Source organism: Drosophila erecta, unplaced genomic scaffold (assembly GCF_003286155.1).
Source record: "Drosophila erecta strain 14021-0224.00,06,07 unplaced genomic scaffold, DereRS2 tig00000055-arrow-pilon, whole genome shotgun sequence".
Classification (NCBI taxonomy): domain Eukaryota; kingdom Metazoa; phylum Arthropoda; class Insecta; order Diptera; family Drosophilidae; genus Drosophila; species Drosophila erecta.
This window is the reverse complement of record NW_020825200.1, coordinates 13,151,653-13,176,606: the sequence shown is the minus strand read 5'-3', so window position 1 is coordinate 13,176,606 and position 24,954 is coordinate 13,151,653. Positions and strand designations below refer to the sequence as shown.

General features: G+C 41.6%; 1 protein-coding gene across 1 annotated transcript in view; it reads right to left on the bottom strand.

The window, feature by feature from the left end:
* Positions 1-21,743, bottom strand: part of LOC6541198 (protein bunched, class 1/class 3/D/E isoforms) — a 91,726-nt gene extending 69,983 nt beyond the window's left edge. Inside the window, exons 1-4 of the mRNA XM_001969689.3 lie at positions 21,297-21,743; positions 12,501-15,648; positions 12,390-12,436; positions 11,032-12,137 (exon numbers count right to left, since the gene is read on the bottom strand). Coding sequence (XP_001969725.2) covers positions 11,032-12,137; positions 12,390-12,436; positions 12,501-14,409 — 3,062 coding nt within the window. The 5' untranslated portion in view covers positions 14,410-15,648; positions 21,297-21,743. The remainder of the gene's footprint in view (positions 1-11,031; positions 12,138-12,389; positions 12,437-12,500; positions 15,649-21,296) is intronic.
* Between the last annotated feature and the right edge of the window lie 3,211 nt (positions 21,744-24,954).

The following is a 24,954-nucleotide window of genomic DNA, read 5'->3' as shown; positions in this document are numbered from 1 at the left end:
TGATTAAAAAATATGAATGGAAGCGAAGGAACGCGATTGTAAGTATGCAACTTGAGCTTAGTGGAACGGAAATGAATTGAATTCCAATAAGCCGAACAAATAGTGTGAGTCGCTGGTGGAAAACAAATAAAACATATATTTTTTCCCACTTTCCCAGTTCAACGACCTCCGGCTGACTGGCCTACCGGTAGGAAAATAGCAAATTAGGTGCGAAAATAGTGGGAGTTGGGAGGAGGAAAGCCCCACCAACTTGGCCCGTTGAAATCCGTATTGGGTCAAAACAAATGCCTGATAAGAGAAATGCATTGTGTCACGCACATTTTTGTTTTGGAGCCGCTTCGAGTCCCGGCTCTTCGTTCATCACCTTCTGTTTAGGAAAATGTGGAGGTTTTATTTGGGGTTTCTAGGTTTTCCATTCGCCGACATGCTCATTAAGTTTTTCTTTCCACTCGCCCACTTGTGGATTTGAGGTCAACCCATTTGGGTCTAAGCAAAGTGCGTCACAATCAGAACACGTCTATAACAATAACGGGCTAACGGCCAAAAGGTTAACTCAATTTTGTATAAAGATACTTTTGGTATAATTTGATCAGAAATTATACATGAATTGCATCTAAAATGTGCATATGGCATTCTGTAATGCTTGTATGAAAACTATAAAAAAGGAATACTAATTTAATATTTAAATACACTTCAGCGGTGCAGTTAAAATTTGAAAAAAATAAACGAACAAACTGCGGGTACTTAACATGTTCTATTATGTTCTGCCCAAAGATTTTGCTTTCCTTTCGCTAATTTCGCCTTAGGCCGCACTAAAAATAAAGTTGGGAAAAGAGGGAAAGCCATCCGCTAGTTTGCATTGAGCGCTTTAACGACCTTTTCCAATGAGTACGGCCTGAACCCACGCCCCCGCAATTTGTGCGCACGATGCTAATTGTAGGAAAGGTGCAACTAAAAAAGATGTAAACACCTTTTTACACCTCTCGTGTCTGGCAACTTTCACGTGCAGCTTTTCACCCAGCACCGTTTGACATTTTCCCGGCGCTTTTTATTGATTTTCGGTTCGAGTAACTTTCCAGCTGTGGCAGCAAGTGGAAATTGCGTTTCAGTTCAGTTTCGAGCCTTCCCCAAAATGCAAATCCATAATCAACTTTCTGCGATTTGCTGTTTGTTTGTTTGTTTCTGTTCGCTTGCTTGTTCGTCTGTTTACCCACACACGATAGTAATAATTTCGCTTTTCCCCAACCAACCGTGTGCCGACTGTTATTTTTCGCTGTCAAGGTCGTTCTTCGCCGCGGCGGTACCTACTCCCCCAGCCTCCCAACTTCCGCCACCCCCCTTCCAAGTTCCGACAACAGTCAACATTTAACTAAGCGGGCATTTCCCTATTTTCCAAATGAATTGTGTTGTTCTTTTCGCCTATTTGGGGCCACTTTTATCAGACAATAAACCCCGTGCAATTGGTGGCACAGGTGGGGCGTTGCAAGTTGATTTACGTACTACTGAAATACAGTGCAACAAATAACAGCTCCCTAATTGTATCTAAAGTTCTATATATAAACATTAATATTCCTCTATAAACTATAACTATACATGTAGTATAATATAGTACAATACATTAGTATTAATAATTGAAGTAATCTTTTGTGATTTTAGAACAACTAAATAGGGTTTAATTTCGACTATAAACCTTTTAATTTGCAGAGTATAGTAGTCTCTGATGACATTTATAAGGTTAGTAGCCCTACGAAAACGACCCAATTCCTCAGTTCCCCATGCAATCCCAATCTCCATCAATTTGGCTCGTTTGTTAGTTTGATTTGGAAGCTTTTTGTTTACATTCCAACTCCTGGCCACAAAAATGTTTAAGGAAGGGTCTGCTTCAGCCCTTTGTTTTGACAAAATATCAAATTGAGTTTGACATGCGAAAAGAGTGAAAACGAACTCAGACAACTTCCGACATTGTACGACGTCTGACATGATTAAATGCAGAGGGAATGTTAATTAATGTACATGACCATTCAGCATTTGAATTGAAGTCGGTTCTGAAGTCGTTTAATTACGTTTTCATTGGGCGAGAACACAAACTTTTGGTCAATCTCCCAACTGCAATTCGATTCAGTTTGCCAAGTCTGTTGCAGATGCTGATTTCAGTTACCAAAGTTTTACGTAAAGAGATGAAGTATTTGGAAGTTTAGGTGTTTGCTACAGGCCATGAAGTTTGGTATATCCATTCAAACATTGCGCAACCAATAAGTTTTTGTGTGGTACTTCAAGTTTTTGGAGAGATTTCAAGATATTTGCAACCGAACATAAAAAAAAGAATAAAATTGAAGAAATTCCATTTGGTCTGTACATTTGGTACACATCCATTTTAAAAGGACGTGTAAAATAACAGTCAGAATCGATTGCAATTTATGGAAAGAGTTAAATCTGCGAATCTTTTTAAGCCCCCTATATGTTATCCATTAAAAAAAGTCCTCAAAACGTTGTGATATATTCAATTTGTATGAATTTCGTTATAATAATTGGCCATTTGCATTCGCAGCACATAAACTCATTCAATTGATTGCGATTATTGACCCACTGTGAGGAGAATCGCACCAGAAACTTGGCACTTGGCAGGAGGAGAAAAGGACGGCGAATGCGCGAGCGAGAGAGATGGCGAATCGTCCCCGAAGATGGGGACATTGTATCCCTCTCTCCCTCCCTGTGGTACTGGGATGTTAGCTATCTTTCGCGGACGGTAGAAATTTATGAGCAAATAAATATGCCTGATATTGTCTGTTGTTTGGCTTTTCCTTTTCGTTTTACTTGGTTCTTTGTTATTCTACTTTAGTATTTAAATCATGTGCTCTGGGTCCCACACTTTTGCCCCTGCCTCGCTTCCCATGCCACCCATCCCCATGTGAGATCACAACAGCCAACAACTGACGTCTATCAATTATATCGTTCTGTATTTTCGGTCTCTTTTGAGAGAAAAGGGGGAGAATCGCCTTTTCTTCCACGGTGCACTCTTTTAATTCGCAATTTCTTGCTCCAAATTTGACTTGCAAATATGCAAGGAGTCAATATCCAAAGTCAAAGCCAATCATCAATCAATCAATCAATCAGGCGATTCGAGCGCTCCCAAACGGCGCCCATAAATCAATAAAAGGCGTTTCACGCCCTGTCCAGGTTTCAGTTTTCAGCAAAAATGGCCAAAAGAAGCCGAAAGCGGGGGAAGTGGAGGTGTCACTTGTGAGGCAACAAATGACAGAGAAAACCAAATCGAATCGAATGAAAAAAAAAACACTTGGGGCCGTCGTAATCTGAGGCATTCCCTCTGCCGGCATTTAATTTCGAGCGATGAAAGTTCAGCTCTCGTCACATGGAAACACCTGTTCAACATTTCATTTCGCAGTTCGCAGTTCGCATCGCAACCACAGTGGGGCAGGTTGTGAGTAGTCAGGCTTTTTGTTCTTTTCAAATTTGTTTGATTAGAGTGTGATTAGAGCGAACACCACACACAGCTCGTTAGCATTCCTGCCTGGCAACAAATCGTGGATTTTTCAGTTTCGCATGGAAATGGAATTCGATTTGGGATTTATTTTTGGTACACGTGGAAATAAATGGATGAGCAAGTACTTGATGGCTTCTAATGTTTAGATATGCGGATTTAGGTAAAACCTATTTTTGTTCACTTTCCTTTTTAGCTTATTTAATTTGTCTGATGGATTTTACATTCAAAATACATACAAAAATTGACAGTCAACAGCTTTTTATATAGAATACCTTTAAATATCACAACAAATCGTGAGATGAATTTACATTATTTGTCCAAAACTATCCTATTATGCTGTTTTATTGAAAATCAGGTTTACACTTGACCAACTCTTTCCATTATGCACTTTTAGCCTTCTGGGCCATCAGTGGGTTAAACAGCCACTTCAAACGAGGCAACATTGTTGCACTCACCAGTTGCCGCCCCCCTTCTTTCCAATCCACTTGAATTTTATCTGAGAAAAACAGCTTTTGGCGTTAAGTAGGAAAACAAACAAAAAATGCCAGCGACAGAGAAAAATTGAAGAGGTGCTAAAAATATTGGCGCGAAAAAACAGAAAACAAATATTGCAAAATGCTGCGCAAAATTTTGTTAAAAACTTGTCTATGAGAAGTATACATACATACATATGTAGATAGACGGTACAAAAATCATTTTATTGTAGAATACAGCATGTGAATATTCTGTAGGATTTTAAATATTGCCATTTGATGTTCTTGAGAACGATTTAGGCTCCATTTATAGTTAGAAATTCATATTAAAATTTATAAATATTTAAAAGAACCCAAATGGACTACATCATTTCTCAGTGTAACGCGCTGGGCAAGTTGGAGAGAAGCAAAAACATGAATTAAATCTAATTTATTTCATTGAGTTTAATCAAAGCATGAGAAGACTGCGGTTTCTCTCTCTCTCTTTCACTTCTCTCTTCGCTCCAAAAGCGCGTAAGAGTTGAAATAGAAAAAAAAAAAAATGCCACGCGCAGCAGAGTTTATTTTTAAACAACAACAACAACGACGCATTATAATGAAGGCAGCAACAACATAATGGCTATAACAACAACACCGATAGGCGATGTTTGATAGCAACAACGAACCCACCAAACGACCCTAGGGTCGGCAAACGGGGGGGCGGGGTATCTGACGACGGCCGTATAAAAATCAACTTCAATATTTGTGTCTATTTTTAGACACACTACGAAGCGATACGAACGCATGACCGTTGATTGTGTTGTGTGAGAGTGTGTGGGTTGTGCGAGAGCGAGAGAGCGCTCGTTGTAATGCGCCGGTTAACGATCACTTGCAATTACAACAGCAACAACAGCGAATCAAAGGAGCACTGCACAAAATCTCTCTCATCAATACGTGCACGTATTTTGTGCGTCTGTGTGCGAGACGCCAGACGACAGACGTAGCGACGTCAGAGAGCGATCTTGTTGTTGTTTTTTTAGTGCCCACTATTTTCTTTTTACTGGGGTATACTAAACGTAATCAAAATATCGCAAACATCACTGTGAGTTAGTAAGTACGAAATTAAGAAATTAATAGGCATTTTAAAAACTGCGTTCTCAAGCTTTAAAAATGTAATTCAAATTAGTATTTATTATTGTAATGCAGCATTAAATTTTATGCAACGTATTCGAAAAATCGAAATGAATAGAAAAGGCTTGCTCTAAATTGTTGAATATTTCCTAATCTCCTAAGTATTTCCCATCTTAAATATCGTGTTAGTTTCCCAATAGAAATCTATATTTAATAGGATCGTTTCTACATTGCTTTTTAAAAAACATTTTTAAAAAATAGAAAAAATAATAAAACTACCGCATTACACAATATTTCCAATAGTTATAAATATTATTATTAAATCTTTCACAACTATTGCACCACCAAGTGGAAAGTTTTGTGGCGCCTAGATTAGCACACAAACACTCGACGCCCCTTCTCCCCCGCCCACCACCTCACTAGAGCATCGAATTTCCCAAGCGAAGGTCAAGCTGTGTTTTTGGTTTCGTCCCATTTTCCGCACTCTGATGTAAACGAATTATTTCCAGTTTTTACTACATTTCGTTACTTTTTACATCACAATTTTCCCCACACACGCGGACTGCGGGTAAGTGCGCAGCGCATAAGGCGAAGCTCATTTCAGCGTAAAGCGTGGCTTTTATGTAAGCAAAAGGGGGGTTCGGTGGGGAATGGGAATGAACGGGGTCCCCAAGCCCCCAATATGGCGTATTTTTTAGATGTAAACGAGACGAAAATAAATGGAAATTCATGTTTGTATACTGTGCCCATGTTTACTTAGCTTCATGCAGGCACCGCATTATGAGGAAGTGAATGATGATTTTATCGCAAAAAAGGTGTTTTTAGTTTTGTTTTAATTATTCAAAAAATATTTATGACAAACGCTGTAAGCTGGATAGCTATTAGGACTATCAATGAATGTGTTTTAATCAGCAACTGAATATTTTCTAATCGGCGTTGACAAATTTGTTTACATCCTTAAACAAACACTGGAGACAGTAATTTTTACACTCATGCCATTTTCCCAGTAAAAAGAATTATTAGTAATTTTTGCACAAAGAATGACAACAACTGTTAGTGATGATAGCAACGTTGTTTGCAACATTTTGATATTATTCACTGGGTGCTCGTATCTTCTTATATTATTATAGGCATGCCTTGATACAGTTTATAGGTAGGTACTTTCCGTGACGTATAAAGATACTTTTTCTAAACCTTTTCGGTTCAATACACTCTTTCTAATCTCATCTGCTGTTTGGCTTTTATGGTCCGGCATGCAGATACATTTGTACAATCTGTTGGATTGACAATTGGGTGTTGTTTGTCGGGTGAACTCTAGCTCATTTAGTTAAGGCAGCCGATAAGGCAGAATCCCAAACGGAAGTGCCACACGCGTCTAAAGGTTCTTGAGCGTGAAATAATAACACAGAAAGTTCCCTCTTAGTAGGTCAATGCGTCAAAAGACGACAGGCCCCGAAAAAACAGGCAAAACAGGCAGCAAATTTAGTCAAGGCAAAGTATTTAGCAAGGGAAAGATATATAATTTGGCACATGTGAGACGGGCGTGTTTTTGACCTTGTGGCAAAAAATAAATTCAAGTATTTTCAATATTTTCGCTTCTCCGCAAAAATGTATTGTGAAGGAAAACTGGAATTATTGGGATAAATTCTGTTGGTCCATATATGATTTATTACTTTAGGCATACTTCCATAATATGAAAATGTGTTTTTGAGAATAAAACCATTTCACTGTTAAGCTTCTATAAATTCACTTTTCTTCAATATTTTAATAAATATGTGCCCAAAGTGCTTTAAATTGCCATTGGAAATCCGATCAGCAAAATGCTTGAGCAGGTGTCTGCCAATTTCTCTCTGAAGGTTCACTGCGAAAATCTGACAAACCGAGACAGGTATATCTTTCGCTGTGACTTTGACATAGATTTCACTGTAGCAGTGCCGGTAGCCAAAACCAAAACCAAAAAAAAAAAACAAATGGCAAAACAAAACAATAATGACATTAGGAACACTGTTGAATTCTCATATTGATTCTTCCTTCCACATTTCGTTGGCCCCTTTTTATGCATACTTTATTATTGTTGATTTCGCTGGGTTTTATAGTACACAAGTGAATCAACTTCGATCGAAGGAGAGTGAGTAATTGACAAAGCATTTCTTGGCGCCTCTGCCGCGGCTTGTTCCACCCATTACGGAAGTTCAGTTTTCGAGGTCATTGGAATCCAAGAACCGCCCAACCTCCCCAATTCCCAGCTCCTGTTTCGGGGCTTTCTCAATTATTCTAAGTCGGTCAATGCCAGGCACGCGTCAAGTTACCATTATTTCGATATATATATGAGCAAATGATATATATCTATACATACATATATTGTTGGGCCCTGCCTTGGTCGCGATTTAAGCAACGCATGAGGTAATCGGCCATCACATCCACACATTCAGTGATATACCCATATAGCTTCGTGTTTCCAGGGGTATTCGGATTGAGCCAGAGGTAAAGGTGTCTCCTTATCGCCACTTCTTGGCGCAGATGACTCATTGTGCCTGCCTCTGAAAACGCCAATCGGATGGGGTCGTTGCCTTTGGGCAAACCAAAGCCAATTGCAGTAAATCTGTCAATTGCCTACACACAGCAGCACACAATCGCTGGACTGAGGCTGAGTGAAACATTGTTCAATATAAATTATAGCAACAAAGTGCGGAAAAGATTCATCCAAAGCTGCGAAAAAGTGGAAGGAATCCGCATGGCAACAGTCGTTGGAAAGTGAAATTCGATATTATTCAAGGCATACCCACCGCTTAGATATGAATAAATATTTACTGTGACAATTAGCTCACATTTAGCCATTTTTTTTTTTAACAATAACCGTTCTCTTAGAGCTTAAAAACCTTTAAAAGAAGCAATGATTTATTGGACTATGCAATATCCCTTAAATGCGCAATGTAATTGAAAACACAAGGGTTCGTAATGAAGGAATTCCTTCAGCCATTCTGCACAAAGTATTCCACTTTATCCAGACAGTTTGATTACTTCTGCCCGACTAATTGGCAGCTTGGACAAAGGCAAATTAGTTTCCAGTGTGTGTGTTGAGCAGAAGTTATGAGCTCAGCTATTGGACGATGACAACATTTGACCGTGGGGCGAAGTGGGGCAAAAGAAGTCAATGGTATGTAGATTTGCCATTAAAGATATTTAAATACATTTTGCAAATTTCAGTGGAAGGGAATATAGTTTATATTCCAGATGCTTGTCGGAGGCAGGCAGCGATTTATTTCTAGCAATAAACGTTCTGGGAAACAATGATTATTAATCAGTGGATTTCAGGTTGCTTAAGTAAATAAATATCCGAGGAATGGTTGCAGCATATGGTAACTGTTGATAATACCGGATAATACTAATAGATTACATTGCAGTTCTGTTTCTAGGAATAACGTTATAAGAAACTGTTATATACTGTAACAATTCTTGCAATTGCTGTTGAACTCCCTTAACCAGTTGTAATTCGTTTATTATTCAATTTTCAACGGAGAAAATCCTCGAGTTTGTTTTATAAGGTAAAGTGATACACAATCGTCATTGTTGCAACAAGCCACATACATTGAGTGGCACTCAACAAAGACTTTCCTTTTCATTTGACAGGGCTCAAACTGGTTTTCCTCTCTCCTTTTCCTTTATGGCCACTTGTCCACAGTAAGTGACGTAAGTGGATCTCCAGGGGAGGGAGTGAGTGAGGAAAATGTGGCAACCCATGGGTGAGGTGCCCAGTGCCCTTGGGCCCAGTGCATCAATCAGTTGCTCTAATAAAGAAAGCATGGACAAATTGTCTGGCCGGGGAAGACGAGTTGCAGAGGAAATAAATGTGAAATGAAGATTCAGCGGGGAGTTGTGGGCTGTGGGGAAGTTGTCAAGTGCAGGCCGTTTTGGTTCTTCAAGTTGTTGCTAAGCCGACAAACGCAAACACGAACAAACCACTTACAACGCACATATGGCGATGCATTACTCATACGACGCATTGTCACCCCCCTGGCCCCTCCATGAAACCCCCTCTGCAGCCCACGGCCCTGGTTGCCGGCTATTTTTAATACCCAAGCCACATAATTCATTGTAATTTGCCTTTTGCTGCCAGTCTGCCCCCTTTTTTTACATTTTCCAGTTGCATTTCGTGGGGAAACGAAAAGGAGAAACGATCGTTCTGAAATATGGGGAGTGCCCAAGGGGGGGCGTGGTTGCAAGGGGGTTACAGGCACTTGACTAGCTCCTCGTCACACGCAAATGCGCAATCTGCCAAGAATATGATATACACATATCGTTCGTATCTGCATGTATCTGCATCTGCATATGTATCTGTATCCACACATGTTTCATTTGCCTTGACTTTAGTCTCTCTCTAATCTCTTGGCATATGCTCAATGTATAAACTACTGAAAAAGATTCCCCGTTTTTGTATGCATTTTACTGGTTTAATCACATGCAAAACCCCAAAACAGTGAGTCACCCAATAAACTTTTTCTATGGCAAACAAATTAGTCATCGCCGCATGGAGGTACCAATAAAAACAAAAAATGTCACCAACTTTTAGCTTGAAAAAAGTTGGTCAATGAGTTTGTTTTGAAATACTCTAAAAACAATGTTGATAAAAACGATTTCGATTGGCGAAGAAGGTGGATGAATGCAATAAATGAACAATGAATGAATACAAATAACAAATTAGCTCATTTAAATGCATTGAAATGTAATATAACAAATATATGATATAAATCCCAAAATACTGATTGCAATACAATCTTCAATGTAATCTGCCTTTTAAAATGGTCTGTACAGCAGAACAGCAAATTCGTATTTTCGCAGTGTATATGGCAATTGAGTAAACTGTTGTACGCTTTAAAACGAACTTAATTAAAGCGACCTTTTGTGTCACGTTCATTTTGTTGTATTCGTAGAGCCACCGCCCCCACAAAAATAACAATCCGCCCCATTGGCCCCCCTTTCCACAGCTTTCCCATCAGATGCCGAAAAATAAAAAGCAGCATACACCGCTCGCTTTCTGCGCAAACATTCCATGGCTAATTTCATTGATGAATTTTTATTAAATAAATTATTGTAATGAGGTTTACCCTCTATTAGAGGTCTTTCCCTCTCGTTCTTTACGCTTCCCGCCTAAGCAAGCAATTCCGGCAAATGGACGTAGCAAATTTGCAAGCAAACAAAACTACAAAACCAAAAAAAAAAAAACTATAAAGAGGCAACAACAAATTATTTGAGTGGCGAAATTATTTCTTGCGACCGAAAGAGACGACAAAACACAATGAGAAAGAGAAGGCGGCGCGTGTTGGCACTTTAGCAGCTCGAAATGAACCTGAAATTAGCCCTAGACGAACGATAGTATTGCAGGGATGGGAGGAGGGCACCGGGGGGGCTGTGGGGCCAGCGGACATTCTCAAAACTTGTTCAAACAACGTTTATGCGTTCTAAATATAGTCGAATGCAAAACAAAGGCAAACCCGGCTCTGCCCACAAATAACTTTCGGAACGGAACCTCAGTCTTTGGAGTTAATTGATTAGGTCCGTGCGGTAAGAAAAGTAGACAGAGCGGCAGTTTGTTTATAATCGTGTAAATATTTGATCAGCCCAATACTATTTGAGATAAGACGCCAAATGCCAGGCTCTCGTAAAAGTGGAAAAGCAAATGTGGAAAGGCAGCAGCTTTTGTGAATGAATTTGAAGAGGAAAATGGAAAAGTCGATAAGATAGCGGGCAAATACATTAACCCATTGAACTAAATACTGTTGATTTCCCAAAGTAACAAGATATGGGTATCTTTCAAAAGGTCGAAAATGCCACTATGTAACCCCTAATTAGTTTACTAATATATTCCACACATTGCAAAACCAGATAGTTCATTTGAATGTCTTGCTTTCGCTATGCATCAAGTGACATATTTCGCTTGTGACTCACCTTTCAGTCTCGGACTCTGCATTTGGTTGCTGTTGTAGCTGTTGGATTTGCTGCTGCGTTGCTGCTGCAGCGCCGGTCGCAACTGCAGCTGCCACTGCCGCGGTCGCCTGTTCATCGGTCAAGGTCAGCGCGTTTGTTGTTGCCTCGGCGGTGGCCACAACACTCGTATTCGTTAGGTTTAGATTACTATTATTGGCACTAGCACTCGCGATATTTGCTGGCGGAAGCGATTGTTGTTGCTGCTGCTGTTGCTGTGTTGGCTGCTGCTGCTGCTCCTCCTGCTGCTGCTGTTGCTGCTTCTGCTGCTGTGGCACCATCAATTGCTGCGGATCGGCAATCGTGGCGGGAGCACTCTGCAATTGCAGCGTGGGAATCGCTTGCGCTGCAGCCACCGATGTTGCTGCTGCGCCTCCTGTTGCTGCTGTTGCTGCGCCAAGATTAGGCTGCTGCTGCTCGTAACTGGTCATGTTTGATAACAGCGGCATTGTCTGACCCTGGACATTGACTACCGCTGCATTGGAAGTGTTTGAAGTCTGTTGTGGTGGTGCTGCAGCCACTGCAGATGTTGCAGTGGCTGCAGCTTGCGGAGCTGCTGATTGCTGCGCCTGCTGCTGCTGCTGCTGTTGTGGATTAAATGGCTGTGGGACTATTCCATCTATCTGCGATGTTGCTTGCTGCTGCTGCTGCTGTTGTTGTGGCTCCAATTGGAAGTTGGGCGACTGCCCGGCAGCAACCGCCGCGAATGTGGGTGCGCCCTGGGGCGTTAGTGGTGCCGGGGATAATGGCTGCTGCTGCTCAACATAGCTGGTGCTTAGCTGCGACTCTCCAGTTGCTGCTCCGGCGCTGTTGTTGTTGCTGGCCGCCACACCAGCAGAATCTCCCCCATTTTGGTAGTTTGGATAGCCACCTGGCGGCACGTCCATGGCGTCCTCGCGCTGCTTGAGCTGCTGCATCGTTTGATGCAGTTGCATCGCCGCCGTTCGCGCATAGTCCATGTTGTTGGGGTCACCGGCGGGATTTGGTGAACTGGCAGCATTGGCATTCACGCTGTCGAAGAGCTGCTGCTGCTGCTGTTGCTGCTGGGCGAGCAAATTGGGAGACAAGAACTGTTGCATGATGGTGGAGAGGAGGTGGCATGAAAAGAAACGACCGGAGGACAGACACAAATAGTATGTTAGTGGCGTCTGATGTTAAGTTTCTTAAGATTAATAAGCGGTTCCCTTAACATTTCTACTTGCTCAATATTTATTTAAATTGTAATAAACATCTGCCACTTATAACAATTGAAACTATCGAAGTATTAGGTAAACAAATTGAAACTATCGAGGTATTAAGTAAACAAACAAGCATCAACTTACCTCGACGGAGGCATTAGGACTTGGGGTTACCGAGGAACTGCGACTCACTGATTAAACGAAATAAAGTAAAATTAGTGACTGAATCCGAACATTTCTCGAATGGAAACTAACCGTTGCGAAGAGCCACGGGCAATGTCTTGGTCAGGGCATTGCCAACTATTGTTTGTTGCTGCTGCTGCTGTTGCTCGGCATAGTTCCAGTTGGCATCGGTCGAGGTGGCCTCCAAATGGTTCTCGTTCAGCTTCTGGGTGGGTGGCAGAATCATACTTTGTGTGGTCTTGTGGGCCGGAGCCGGAGCCTCAGACCCACCGGCAACACCTGCTGCACCATCCGTTGTGGCTGGGTGCGCCTCGGAAGTAGAAGAGCCAGTCTTTTCGTTGTTATTACCGCCATTACCCACACTCGAGTGATCCAGGTAATCCATGCACATCCAGCGGCCGCGCTTAAACGGCTCCGTCGACTCAATTTTGACCACCTTGAATCGCTCGCTGCGGTGCTGCGTCTCCTTGATGTCGTCCTTCTTCTTGGTGCCACCCGGTGTGACTGCACCGCTCACCACATTGATAATGTTATCCGACACATTGACCTGGACGTTCTGGATCGTCTGGCCCAGCGAAGGTGCTATGGGATCCACCACGACGAGGCCGTATTGCGAGCTAGTCGGTATCACCGGCGCATTGGTGCTGAGGGCATTGTTGGCATAGTATACCTCCTCCTTGGAGAACGTGTCTTCCGACATTGAGGGCGTCTCGTTCTCCAGGTCCGTTATCCGACTATTGTCATCCGTGTGAGATTCGTCCAGATCGTCGGCCGACTCGTCTCCAGTATCGCCGGCAGCATTCAGCTTGGGATGGCCCACCGTCACCGAGGTGATCTCGAATGAGGAAGTCGTCTTTGGTTTGCGATTGGTGCCACCAGCGGCGGTCCCCGAGGAGCTTCCACTACCGCCACCACCACCACCACCGGCTGCAGCTGATCCACCGGCGACGGTTAACGAGGCGTGTCCTTGACTGAGGCTAGTCTGTTGCTGTTGCTGCTGGTGGTTGTGATGCTGATGGTGGTGATGATGATGATGATGGTGGTGATGTGGCTGATGGTGATGACTGCCTGCTGCAGTGGCTGGGGCAGTGCCAGTGCCAATGCCAGTTGCAGCTGCCGCAGCTGCTCCGCCCACCGAACGTGCTCCATTATTGTTGGGCGAACTGGCCTTGGTGAAGCTGTTGTTGCTGCTGCTGCTGCTGTTGCTACTGCTCACCGGCTGCTGTTGGTGCTGCGGTGTCGAGTTGCTGCCACCACTGCTGCTGCTGGACTTGGGTGCCAGCGATGTGGAGGTGGATGTGGCCAGGCTGGAGTTACTACTGGCCCTGGACATCGATGTGGGTGTCGCTGCGGCTGCCACGCGACTCAGCGAGTTTAGACGCAAACTTTCGCTGGTGGTGCGCTGCAAAGCCGAATTGCTGCCGGCATTGTTGCTGTTCTGATAGATGTTGCTGGGTGGATAGCACACAGCAAAGTGATGGTTGCTGGTCAGCGAGCTGACCTTGGTCAGCTTGCGGATATTACCGCCAGTGCCGCCGATACTGACTCCTCGGGATGGTGTCAACATTGAGTTCCTGCGTCCCGGATTGTTGCCAGGTCCCGCATTTGAGGAGGCCGGCTTAAACTTGGCATTAACCGTGCGATCAAACATGTTGCTGATGCTGTTGCGATGCTGCTGCTGCGATGCGCTGCTGGTTGTGGCTGCAACTGTTGCGGCGGCGGCTGCTGCTGCTGCTGCTACTGTGGCTGCTGCGGCTGATTGCTGTCGTCGCAGCAAGGGCAGTGCTTCCTGGGAATTTTCAGGGGATGAGGCCTGCGAGTTAGTGGGCGATTGGTTAGCTAAGACCGATGTGGTTGAAGCGGCCGTGACTGATGTGGTGGCTAGTGGTTGCTGATGTTGCTGGTGTTGCTGTTGCTGCTGATGTTGCTGTTGCTGTTGGTGACCGGAATCTTCGCTGGCCGCACTTTGATTCTCGGCCATAATCGAATTGGATTTCAGCGTGCGCAAAGTCTTTAGCAAATAATCCAGGATTGCTAACGATTCTTGGATTATTTGGGGCCACGGAAAAAGTTACGCTTTACCAGCTTTGCGGTTCGTTTCGATTTGGTATTCGGTTGGGTATCCACTACGGACTACGATACACTGTATACAGCCTTTGTTATTAGCCTGTTTAATTAAGTTCTGTCAGTTGTTGCATTAGCTGCTGCTCGTCCGCCAATTCGAATGCGATTGTTGCACTGGCCAACCGACGACGCCGATGCATAATAGCGGTTAGCGTTGCGTTGTCAGGTGCCACCGACTGCCAACTGATCCGATCTGATCCGTAACCGTCTGTACTATAGGGTTCCGTTCCGTTCCGATCCGATCCGATACAATACGATACGATACGATACGAGGACTAGCAACGTTCGCGACGCGCCGCGATGCAATTTGAACCGACCGACGATGGGTAATGCGAAACTCTTGACTATTACCTATTATTCCTTTATTAAATTGTGTATTTATTTGTTGGGGGAGTTGATTTTGTTAGGCTGGTAAATTGTAATTTATTGGGGCGAGGTGGTTTTTCGTGTTGCGGGGGGCTGGTGGGCGGTTATGATTTGACTTTCCGCGTTTTGTTTGCTGCTGCTGCTGCAGCATCAACATCAACAACAACTACAACAATGTGTGGCACACCGACAACAACAACAACAACAGCACTGGTCAAAGGCGGCAGCGACAGCGCCATCTAGCGCTTGACTTTGTTTAGCGGGCGTTTCAATTTTCGCCACCAACACCGACACACACATACACTAACACATACGCGAACACACACGGTTCACTCACGTACACGTACACGCACACGCGCGCGCCCCCTCACACACACCGGTGCATGTGTACAGCACAGCTGTTAATCGAATCAATTCGATTTGATTCAGTTTCTGCAGTTGGATGATTCGTTTTCGAAAGTAGGCTTGCCTGATGTGGTTCCAGAACTTGGTATCACACTTGAAATATTTCTTATAAATTATGAAAATATTTTGGTGATCTTGGTTAACTTGGGATTTCTATTCATCTAAATTCTATTCATATATTTGTTGCACTTCTCCACTTTGTCGTCACACGCTTACGCTTAGGTTTTTAATTTGTTGGTTTTCTGCAGCTTTATCTCGTAGAATTAATCAATTTCTTCGGTTCAGTTTTACTAGCACATTGCAGTAAATTGTAGAAATGATATTCCTGTAAAATGGCAGAGCAGAACAAGAAATACCATTAGAATCCATTTCAATGATTATGAGAGCAAGAGGTACGAAATTCGATCAAGAACAAACAATATTAATTTCCATTATTTGTTTATTAAATTAAAAGCACACAAAACGCCGCCGAGCACACAGATCGCGGGGGGAGGTGGGGAAATGATTGCACCGAACAACGCGACGTATACGTAATATATTCAAGATATAACATTTGTCATGAGCTTGTTTGGGTAATTAAATGCATTTATTTATAGTCAAAAATTAATAATGTCGCACTCAATAAGAGGTACATTTCAATTAATTTCAAATTATAACCAGGAATAGGTGAAACTTAGTTTTCGAAGGTAAGATGGGCTAATTGTAAAGGCTTATTATTATTATGCAGCGCATAAATCGAGCAAGCAAGCTAACTAAATTAACCAAATAGCTCAAATTCCACTTTTTAGTATTCCCCTGAAGTTAAGCCCAACCTTCGGCTACTGTGTATTGTCTGATTTTCTATAAGTATCTAGTTAAATTTCATAACTGCGTAGTTCATGTTCGTTTATTATCATCATGACGATGTTGATGATGCTTTGTGTGCTTTTCATTATTTTTTGTTTCGCCTCGTTTTTTATTATTGATTTCATTGAGTTGTCGGTGTTTTGGGTACGTCGTAGTTTTGTTGAATTAGTTAAGTGCTACATTAGAGGAAGGAGATTTTTGCGCAGGGGGTTTCCTTCCGAAGCAGTGAGAAAAAAATAACCGCATGTTTGTTTTTAAATACTTTTTTGTTGGTCTCCTTTCCATTTTAGCTGCCTGTCTTATTATCTTTTGCATTTGCAGTTGAATATTCAAATATTTATGTATTTGCTCTCGGCATTGATTTTTTCGCCCTCACTCATTATTTAATCGATTTCGTTTACGGAAATCAGAAATGAGTCCGCTAACCAAAGAGAAAGAGATAAAAAAAGGCAGCCCACAAAATGATTCGCCAAAATGATATTCGCAAAAAAAAAAAGAGTTTTGCAAACATTTTCGGGCACACGCGCCGTTCTCTTCCGCACTTGTGTTGGTAAGCGTAATAACCGTAAACTTTTCGACGATCATTCATAAATTGCGTGGACTGTCAAGAAGAGAGTGTACTTGTATTTGTAAGTATAGTGGGCTCCCGATAAGAATTCATGTCTCGCAGTATTGTTCATAACTACAAAATCAATGTTATATTAACACGGAACTGAGAAGAAATTTAAATTGAATATATCTAAAACCGAAATCCTACAGAAATAAGTTGGCACTTCGCAGTACGAATTTGTTGATCTGAATACTGAGCTCGAGCATTACTGGCATTATCTAATGATTCATGGACAGACTTGCGAGTGATTACTGTAGTGGCGTTTGAACTCTGCGTGTGCCCTGCCAGAAGGCAAAGTCAAGACCTTGACGCTGCTCTTTTAATCTTTCTCTCTCGCTTAATTTTGTTTTATTTCTTTTGCCTAATCGAGTTATAAACGACGCAAAAAAATCTGACTATTTCGTGGCTAGAAGAGGAATTAGCCGTAGAAAAGAGACAAGCAACCAAACCAGCAAACCAGGAGAACAACTGAAGAACAAAAAATCAGTTATAGGTCAACAGTGGTCGTAGCACTCTGTCAAGGTGGGCATTTTGGCTCTTATTTTGTTGTATTTTTTCTGTGTTTGCCTGTTGTTTGTTGGGTCTTTAAGAGTCTATTGGCCTTGTTCTTGAGCCACGCAGGTGTTGGCCCAAAGCATCTTCTTGATCTTGAGTAGATTTCGGATAGAAAATGGGGGAGTAAAGGCGAGTTAATTGGGCACCACTTTTTGTGAACGAATGTAACACGCATTTGAAAATCAATAGCTTACAACAGCAATTGAGGCTTACAACACCAATTGAGTGTTTACAACACCATTATTTCCTGAGAATGGCATTAAAAATCTGTATAAACTAGACGAAATTGGCTCAATTGGGAATATAATCCACTAAGAAGCGCACACACAAACCGACTTAGAATGCCCAACCCATTAAGGACCTCTGGAGTGGAGTATCCATTCTTATAACTCATCTTATGGACAATAAACTTGGGGCCCCTTTTAACCCCACGGCAGTCAATAATCAAAGTATCGCTGTAGGCACCAGATTTCGCACACAAACAAATCGGCGAATGGAAATGAGGATTTCTGCCTCTGCTCACTGCCTTCCTCAATAGCAAAAACAACAACAACAAGAACAACAACAACAACAACAAGAACAACAAGGAGATGGGGCAAAAAGAAAATGAGAACCAAAAGTGCAGACAAGAAGCAAGCAACAGAAGAACTAATTGCAACGACAAAGCATAAAATCGATGGCAAGCCAACAACAACAAATGTAATGAAAAGCAACTACAACAGATAGTACAGAAAGAGGCTAGAGCGAGCGAGCGAGAGAGAGTGAGTGTGAGCGAGCGAATGCGCGTTGAGAAAATTGCAATCGGAGAGCGGGAGCTGCAAAAGAGCGAGAGCAGCCTGTTGGCCCCCCACCGCATCCCCGTCCCCGGCCCCGTCCACATCCACACGCTCCTTCCTTCCAACGTGGGCGCCTACAAGTGGGCGGGACGGGGTGGGGGGCCGCATACCAAACAAACCGCAAAAGGAGAGCGGCTGCCAACTCTCGCTCGCTCTCTCTCGCAGCAGACAGCTGCCGGTAATCAATATTGATGATGATAGCAGCAGCCAACGAAGATGAAAACCAAAAGGAAAGGTGTCCCGATTGTTCGCAGTGCACCAAAGGTAAGCCAGGACATATCGCTAGTACAAAGTGTGATTATGAGAACCACAGCTAAAACTACAAAAACTTAACCAAACAACATTTATATCTTCGGTTGAAAATCAAATCTTTGAATAATACTTCAAAAGGAAATACGAAAGATGGTAAATAGCCAAATAGCCAAATAGAAAAGAATAGAACCAAATCTTTGGCAGTAAATTGAAAGATGGAATTAGGATCCTAGATCAAAAATACGCTGCAAATTGATTTAAACTTTGAACATTCAGCTCTTGAAAATCCTGCAGTTTAAAATAAATTTCATTTAAACCTTGCCGACAATATATAAAACTGAACTTTATGGATACCAAAGTATTAAATAATGCATAATGAAAATTGAACCGAATTAATAACTTTTCAATCAGTGACTTTCCTTTCCTGTCTTTCACCCACAGGCACTTCCCACCTTTTTCTCTCTCTTTTCCTTTCCGCAAGGAAATGATTCACAATGCAAAAAAATGGCAAGGGAAAAGGAAAAGAAAAACGAAGGCGTTATAGGAGGAAGTAAAAGAACCCGAAAGAGCGAGAGAGAGATGTCGAGAGAAGGCAATGAAAATGTTTATCAAACGAGAAAAGAGCAGCCACGAAGATGAGGAGGAGGCGGCTGCAAAAGGAACAACAACAAGCTAGAGATTACAATGACAATGCATCCATGAGATACTCAGATACAATTTGAAATCGAATATAATTTCTCAATTGAATTGAGTCGCAGAATGTAAATAAAGCAACAAGACATCCGAGAAAATTGGTGCAAATAGCTGTTAAATTTACCGAAAGTCGGAATACCCTAAATCAAATAATTAATCCTTATTTTATTAAGGTATTATTCAGAAAATGTTAATGATAAAATATATTCTTTAAAATCGAAAAGTGTAACCAGTTGCTAAAAGATTGCTTTCAACCCCGAAATTCCTGCACTACAAAAAGAGTACAAAAAGGTTGGACTGATTGAATTCTGGTTTGGTAGACGTGACTGCCTGCACACGCATTTTTTGTTTGCACATAGATCCCTATTCGAGAAAAATATGCTTATTTTTTGAACTCATTCCAATCTATACTAATGTATCTCTCAGAACAATCCAATCGTTTATGGCTAAAAATGTTGCCATCGATCGTACCAAAGGATTGGCAAAAGCCTGAAGTGTATCCGATTCCTAAACGCAAACATATAGTCCAGTGATAGTTACAAAATGGTGCAGGGTGAGCAGAAAAATTTGCCACGCGGCTTGACAAGAAAGACGATCTGGCATGAGGTTTATTTTGTTTTGCTTTGAAATCGGAGATGCGTTAAAAGGGATGATCATTATGATCGTGAAGATACAGTAGATTGGTTCAAGGGCATTCAAAGCTAATCAGATTTATTAATTTCAAGTTGGTACAAAAAGGTTTCTCATACGAAGTGATTTTGAATTTGGAATAAACTAATATCTCTCGACCTAATATTTAACTTGATATTCACAGAAAGTTTACAAACGCCCATTACTTTTAGAGGAACTTTAAGTGAACTGAAACCTAAGTTATTATAAAAGTCTGGTTTGTTTTTGCACATCGCCGGTATTTAATACGTATCCATAATTTCTAAACACTTGTGTGTAATTCGAGTTACCGTTAAACCAAACAAAACACACAATTTTGTATTTGAATTTCAACTGTAAATCACATTTAAAAAAAAAAAGTACCCCATAATATCGGATGGCAATAAGCAGAAAATTGCAAAATGGCACAAAAACAAAACTAACACTTGACTAAACAATCAAGGCGAAGCAGAACAGAAAATAAACAACAATGAGAACCAGCTGACATTATAAACAAAAGAAAATGGCACAAAATATACAGTAGAAAACTAAGGAATATTGGAGTTAATCAAATGCTTGGCCAGCTGTTTTGGAGAAATGGCAATGGTAAGAGGAAATGGGAAAATCTAAGGTACAAAGTGCAAGCTGCAACAACAACTGAGCGAAAGTGAAGAAGCAGAGCAAAAGGATGGGCTGACACACACACACACTCTGGCGTACACACACACACACAAACAATTACGCGACTGTTTTGCACTTTTGTTTCATTGAATTTCTCTGATTTTTCCTTCGTTTTTAAACATGTTTCGATTTGCTTTTCTTTTTATTGGTTATTTTCTGATCGATTTGTAGCACCGTTGCGGCAGGAGCCTCTCTGCTCATCACTGCTCCCTTTTTCAACACTTACGCGTAGATCAAACGAATTAAAAGTACTACGTTTCTCGGCATAAAATAATAAACTAAAAACAAGCGAACGGCCACGATTTAAATTTGGATGGGATATTAGTTTTTCGTTGCGTTTTGCTAATCGGACAAAAGGAAGGTAAATGACAGTTTTGACAGTTGGCTGTGCATAAGCAAATGCGGGGAGCAGCGCGAGAGCCGATTCGGAGAGCGCGAGAGTCGTTCAAGAGAGTCGAATGTCGTTCAAGAGAGCCGAAAGAGAGAGAGAGACAGCTATTAAATAGAGAGGTACTAAAGCGTTTATGCACGCACAAGATTGGCGAAAAAGTTTTTTGCAAAAAAAAAAGGCGATACGCCGAACTGCGGAAAGCAAACAATCGAATACAACAATTTTTGTTGCAAATTTTTAACGCCAGGGACTTTTTTCGTTTTAGTTTTCCTGGCAAAGGCGGCTCACACCCACACATTCACAAACTCCCAATGTGTCTCTCTCTCACACTCTCTTCAAATCGGTAGAGAGTCGGCAATCCACAATTTTTTCGTTCTTTCGATTTTGCACATCTCTCCGCTTGTCACTTTACTTTTCGCAGCTCTTTGGCTTTTTGCAAATAAATTAATTTTTCAGCGCACATATAAATTTTCCATCAGTGCCTTTTGTGCTTCGTTTTCTTATTCAATTTACACGCACACACAGCCGCAGCAGCAGCGCACACACACATCTCTACATCTGCATGCCAGCTCGCTCACACACACAGCGACGCACACGTCACACTCATACACTCACACGCACACGCACGCACATACACAGTTTTTTCTTCGATTTTGCGTTAGCTCTCGCAGCCTTTTTTCGCTTTTCTTCCTCGATTTCAAGGGCGCCGCGAGTTAAGCGATTTTGCAACACTTTCGCGGCGCTTTCGATTTGCGTTCTTTTACTTTTTGTCCGTCTGCAGACAGCGAAAAACACCAACAACTTGCCTTGCGTTTTTGTTCCAACTCAAATGCCAATAAAAATATAACATCAAATAATAATACCAAATACTAAAAACGGGATTTTTCGGAGCTTTGATCGGTCACACTACGCTCTCCACAATTGGTATTTTAGTATAATATGGTTTTGTCCCATGCTAAGAAAAATAATCGATTGTGATGGTTCTGTCGTGCGATATCCGATTTCGAGTAATTATCGCTTAGCCATTTTTGAAAACTTAGTTAACCTTACAATTAACTTTCAGTTTTAGAACTGAGTAATAATAAAGTGCAGAACTAAGAATAATTACATATTATTCTTCGTGTGAGTGGAAAGTTCAGTGACCACTGAACTTATTTATTCAAAGTTGTCCTTTACTTTGTGGCAATAGTTGTTCCAAAAAATGTAAAACAGACGTCTGTTAAAAGTTCAGAATGGCCACCGTTGCCGCTACCCAAGCCAACAACCCTGTAATTTTTTGACATTTGGAGCATTCTTGTAACGACGGACCATTGGAATTTATCTATTTCCATGCAACACAGTGTCAAGTTGTATTCGTAAATCTAAATTGGTCTTTTTAGGTATATTTTTAAATAGCCTTTATTACCGATTTATTTAAGCTCCAAGCGCTGAACAAAACGCCTTTTTTACATTATACATTCATATCACTTTGGTTTGGTTCTTTGCTAACGATTTTTGAGCGAAATAAAACGACAACAGGCCTGGTTTGGTCATTTGCTAATTATTTTGAAGCAAATTCCAACTAATAAAAGCGAATTAAAGCGACAACTGGCATGGTTTGGTTCTTTGCTATTTATCTTGGAGCGAATTCCAAATAATAAAAGCGAATTAAAACTTCTATAGGCCCTGGACTAAAATGCGGTTTTTAAAAATATATAAACAACAGAAGAAATCATTAAAAAAAACCTTAAAAGCTGTTAGAATTTCCGCATATTTATTTCGCTTATACTTCTTTCTCTTTCTAAAACGTTTCTTCTTAACGTTGTGCTAATTAAAGAGTAAATATAAAATTAAAATATTGTCCAATGTGTAAGTACTTTGGAGTATTTTACGAAATTTTCACCTTCTCACTTACTTGTAGCCATCCCTAACGCAACTGTTTAGCTGATTAATAGTCGTTTTGCTTTAGTAGGCGTAATTTTTGAATGCCACAAACTTTGTCGCACTTCCTTTAGCTGAGTAACGGGTATCTAATAGTCGCGCCACTCGACTAAGACATTCCCTTTTGTGTCCTTTTTTTATTTTCCTGGTGGAGTTCATTGAAGCGTTCTGATTTTCTTGTCAAAGCGGAAAGAAATCACGCTAATGATCGACGCACCCTCCACCAGTTGCGACTCAACCAATGAGTTCTATATACATATGTATGTATATAGTCATATATATGTATGTATGTAGTGCAACTGACCACTTGGTTTGCAACGGAACGTGTTCGGGATTAGAATTAATTCCAACCAACCGCCCCGCCCACTTTCACCCACCGACTGCAGGCGACACCCTCGCATTTGGCCAACGTCTCATTTAAATTGCAGCAGGCAGGAAAAACATTGGGCAAACGCAGACGCCCGAGGACCAGTTTTCCCCCCCAAAAGCGGCCCCTTTTTGCACTGGACATTCAAAGGTTTGCGATTTGCCGGACATGTTTTGTGCGTAATTAGTGCAGACGGATGCGTTGCACCCTTGTGTCAGATGCGAAAGGTCCTGCGATCCACTCAGTCGTGCTTTTCGCACACTCTCTGCAGCATTTTTCTCTCGGGCAGTTTTCCTTTTCTTTAACAATTTCCATTTGATTGCGTTCGGGGGAAAATGCTGGCTCGGGCATTCATTAGGGTGACCAACGTCGGCGGGCTTAACTGTCATTTCCATAAGACGCCCATTTGGTCAAGCACATACTGAGCGAAAAGCAAATGTTTGGCTTACAGTCAACGAATTTGCCTATTTTTATTTATTTTGCATATACTAAAAACAAGAAAACACATTTTGTTTGCAATCTCAGATTAAGAATAAACTAAAATTACTATTTCAGATGTACTTGCAATACCATGGGTATCTTTCTTGCTTGCCAAGTTTAGGCTTCGATATTTGTGACTGTGAATGCCAACTTTTTTCTTCTGTGTAGGCGGAACTACCCAACTCCCTTGGAAGCACACACATCCCCACCGCATATGCAAAACTTTGGCGTTTCATTTGAATTTCCTCCTCTGCGTATACCACGTCGTCTCCTCTCGCACTTTCTCCTCATTTCGCTGCCCGTAATTATGAAGATGAATGTCCTTATTGCTTTTATATCCCTTTTGCGTGTATGTGAGTGCTTTCAGTATATGTGGTTGAGTTTAGCCGCCGACGTTCTCTATTAATAATGCTTTCAGTCACACTCTGCATACAAGTTCGCTTGAATTTGTTGCCATTCGGACTGTTGGTATTTTCCTGGGTACCGCACAGTGGGGCAATGCTTTGTAATCTGCTAAAGGTTTTGTTGAAAATGTAAGCAAATAGGCAAATAAGGAATTTTTATGGTATAGATATACTTACGAGGCTTTATGATTTTGTTTAAGATATTCCTGATCACCCTCACATTTAATATAGTAAGAAAGTACCTTTAAGACCTCATGTAATTCATGGTATTGACGGGTGGGTTTTGCTATTATTGGCTTGCCCGCTAAATTCCCGGACTAATTCCTTTTGCCCCACTGTGCCGCAGGAGCAGCGCGTGCAACGTGCCATGCCTGCCCGCCTCCCACGCATCTCGTTTCCTTTCGTTTCGCCGACGGCCGTGGCAATAATAAAGGAAAATCCGACAGGATGCTAATGCGTATTTAGTTATTTAGTTTGTGTGTGTGTGTTTGGTTGGGGGAAGGGGGAGGGAGGCTAGAGGACACAGGACTCGCCGCTTTTATGTTTGTTTTACTCGTGTGTGAGTGTGTGTGTATGTGTGGGGCTGCAAAAAATATTTGCATATTATCGATTTTGGGTGCTATTGGAGGGGGAAATAGTGTACGGAGTACACATAAATTCTGATAAAAGAAGACACATCCTTAAAGCGCACGAAGTAGGCTCATCTTACATTTATAGAAACTTAAGGACCTTTAAGTAGCTTAGTACAGAACTTAAACCGATCAATTTGATTTTCGAATGGCAAACGAAATTCGAAACGGAACACAAACGTGTTGGACGAACACAAAATGGCCGAGGTCCTTTTAGAAACGTAAGCGGATTTCAACAATTTAAGCAAAACATTTTTTTAAGGGCAAAATGTCAAACGTAAAGGCGAAAGCGTCCAATTAGATTTGGGCGGGCTCACAA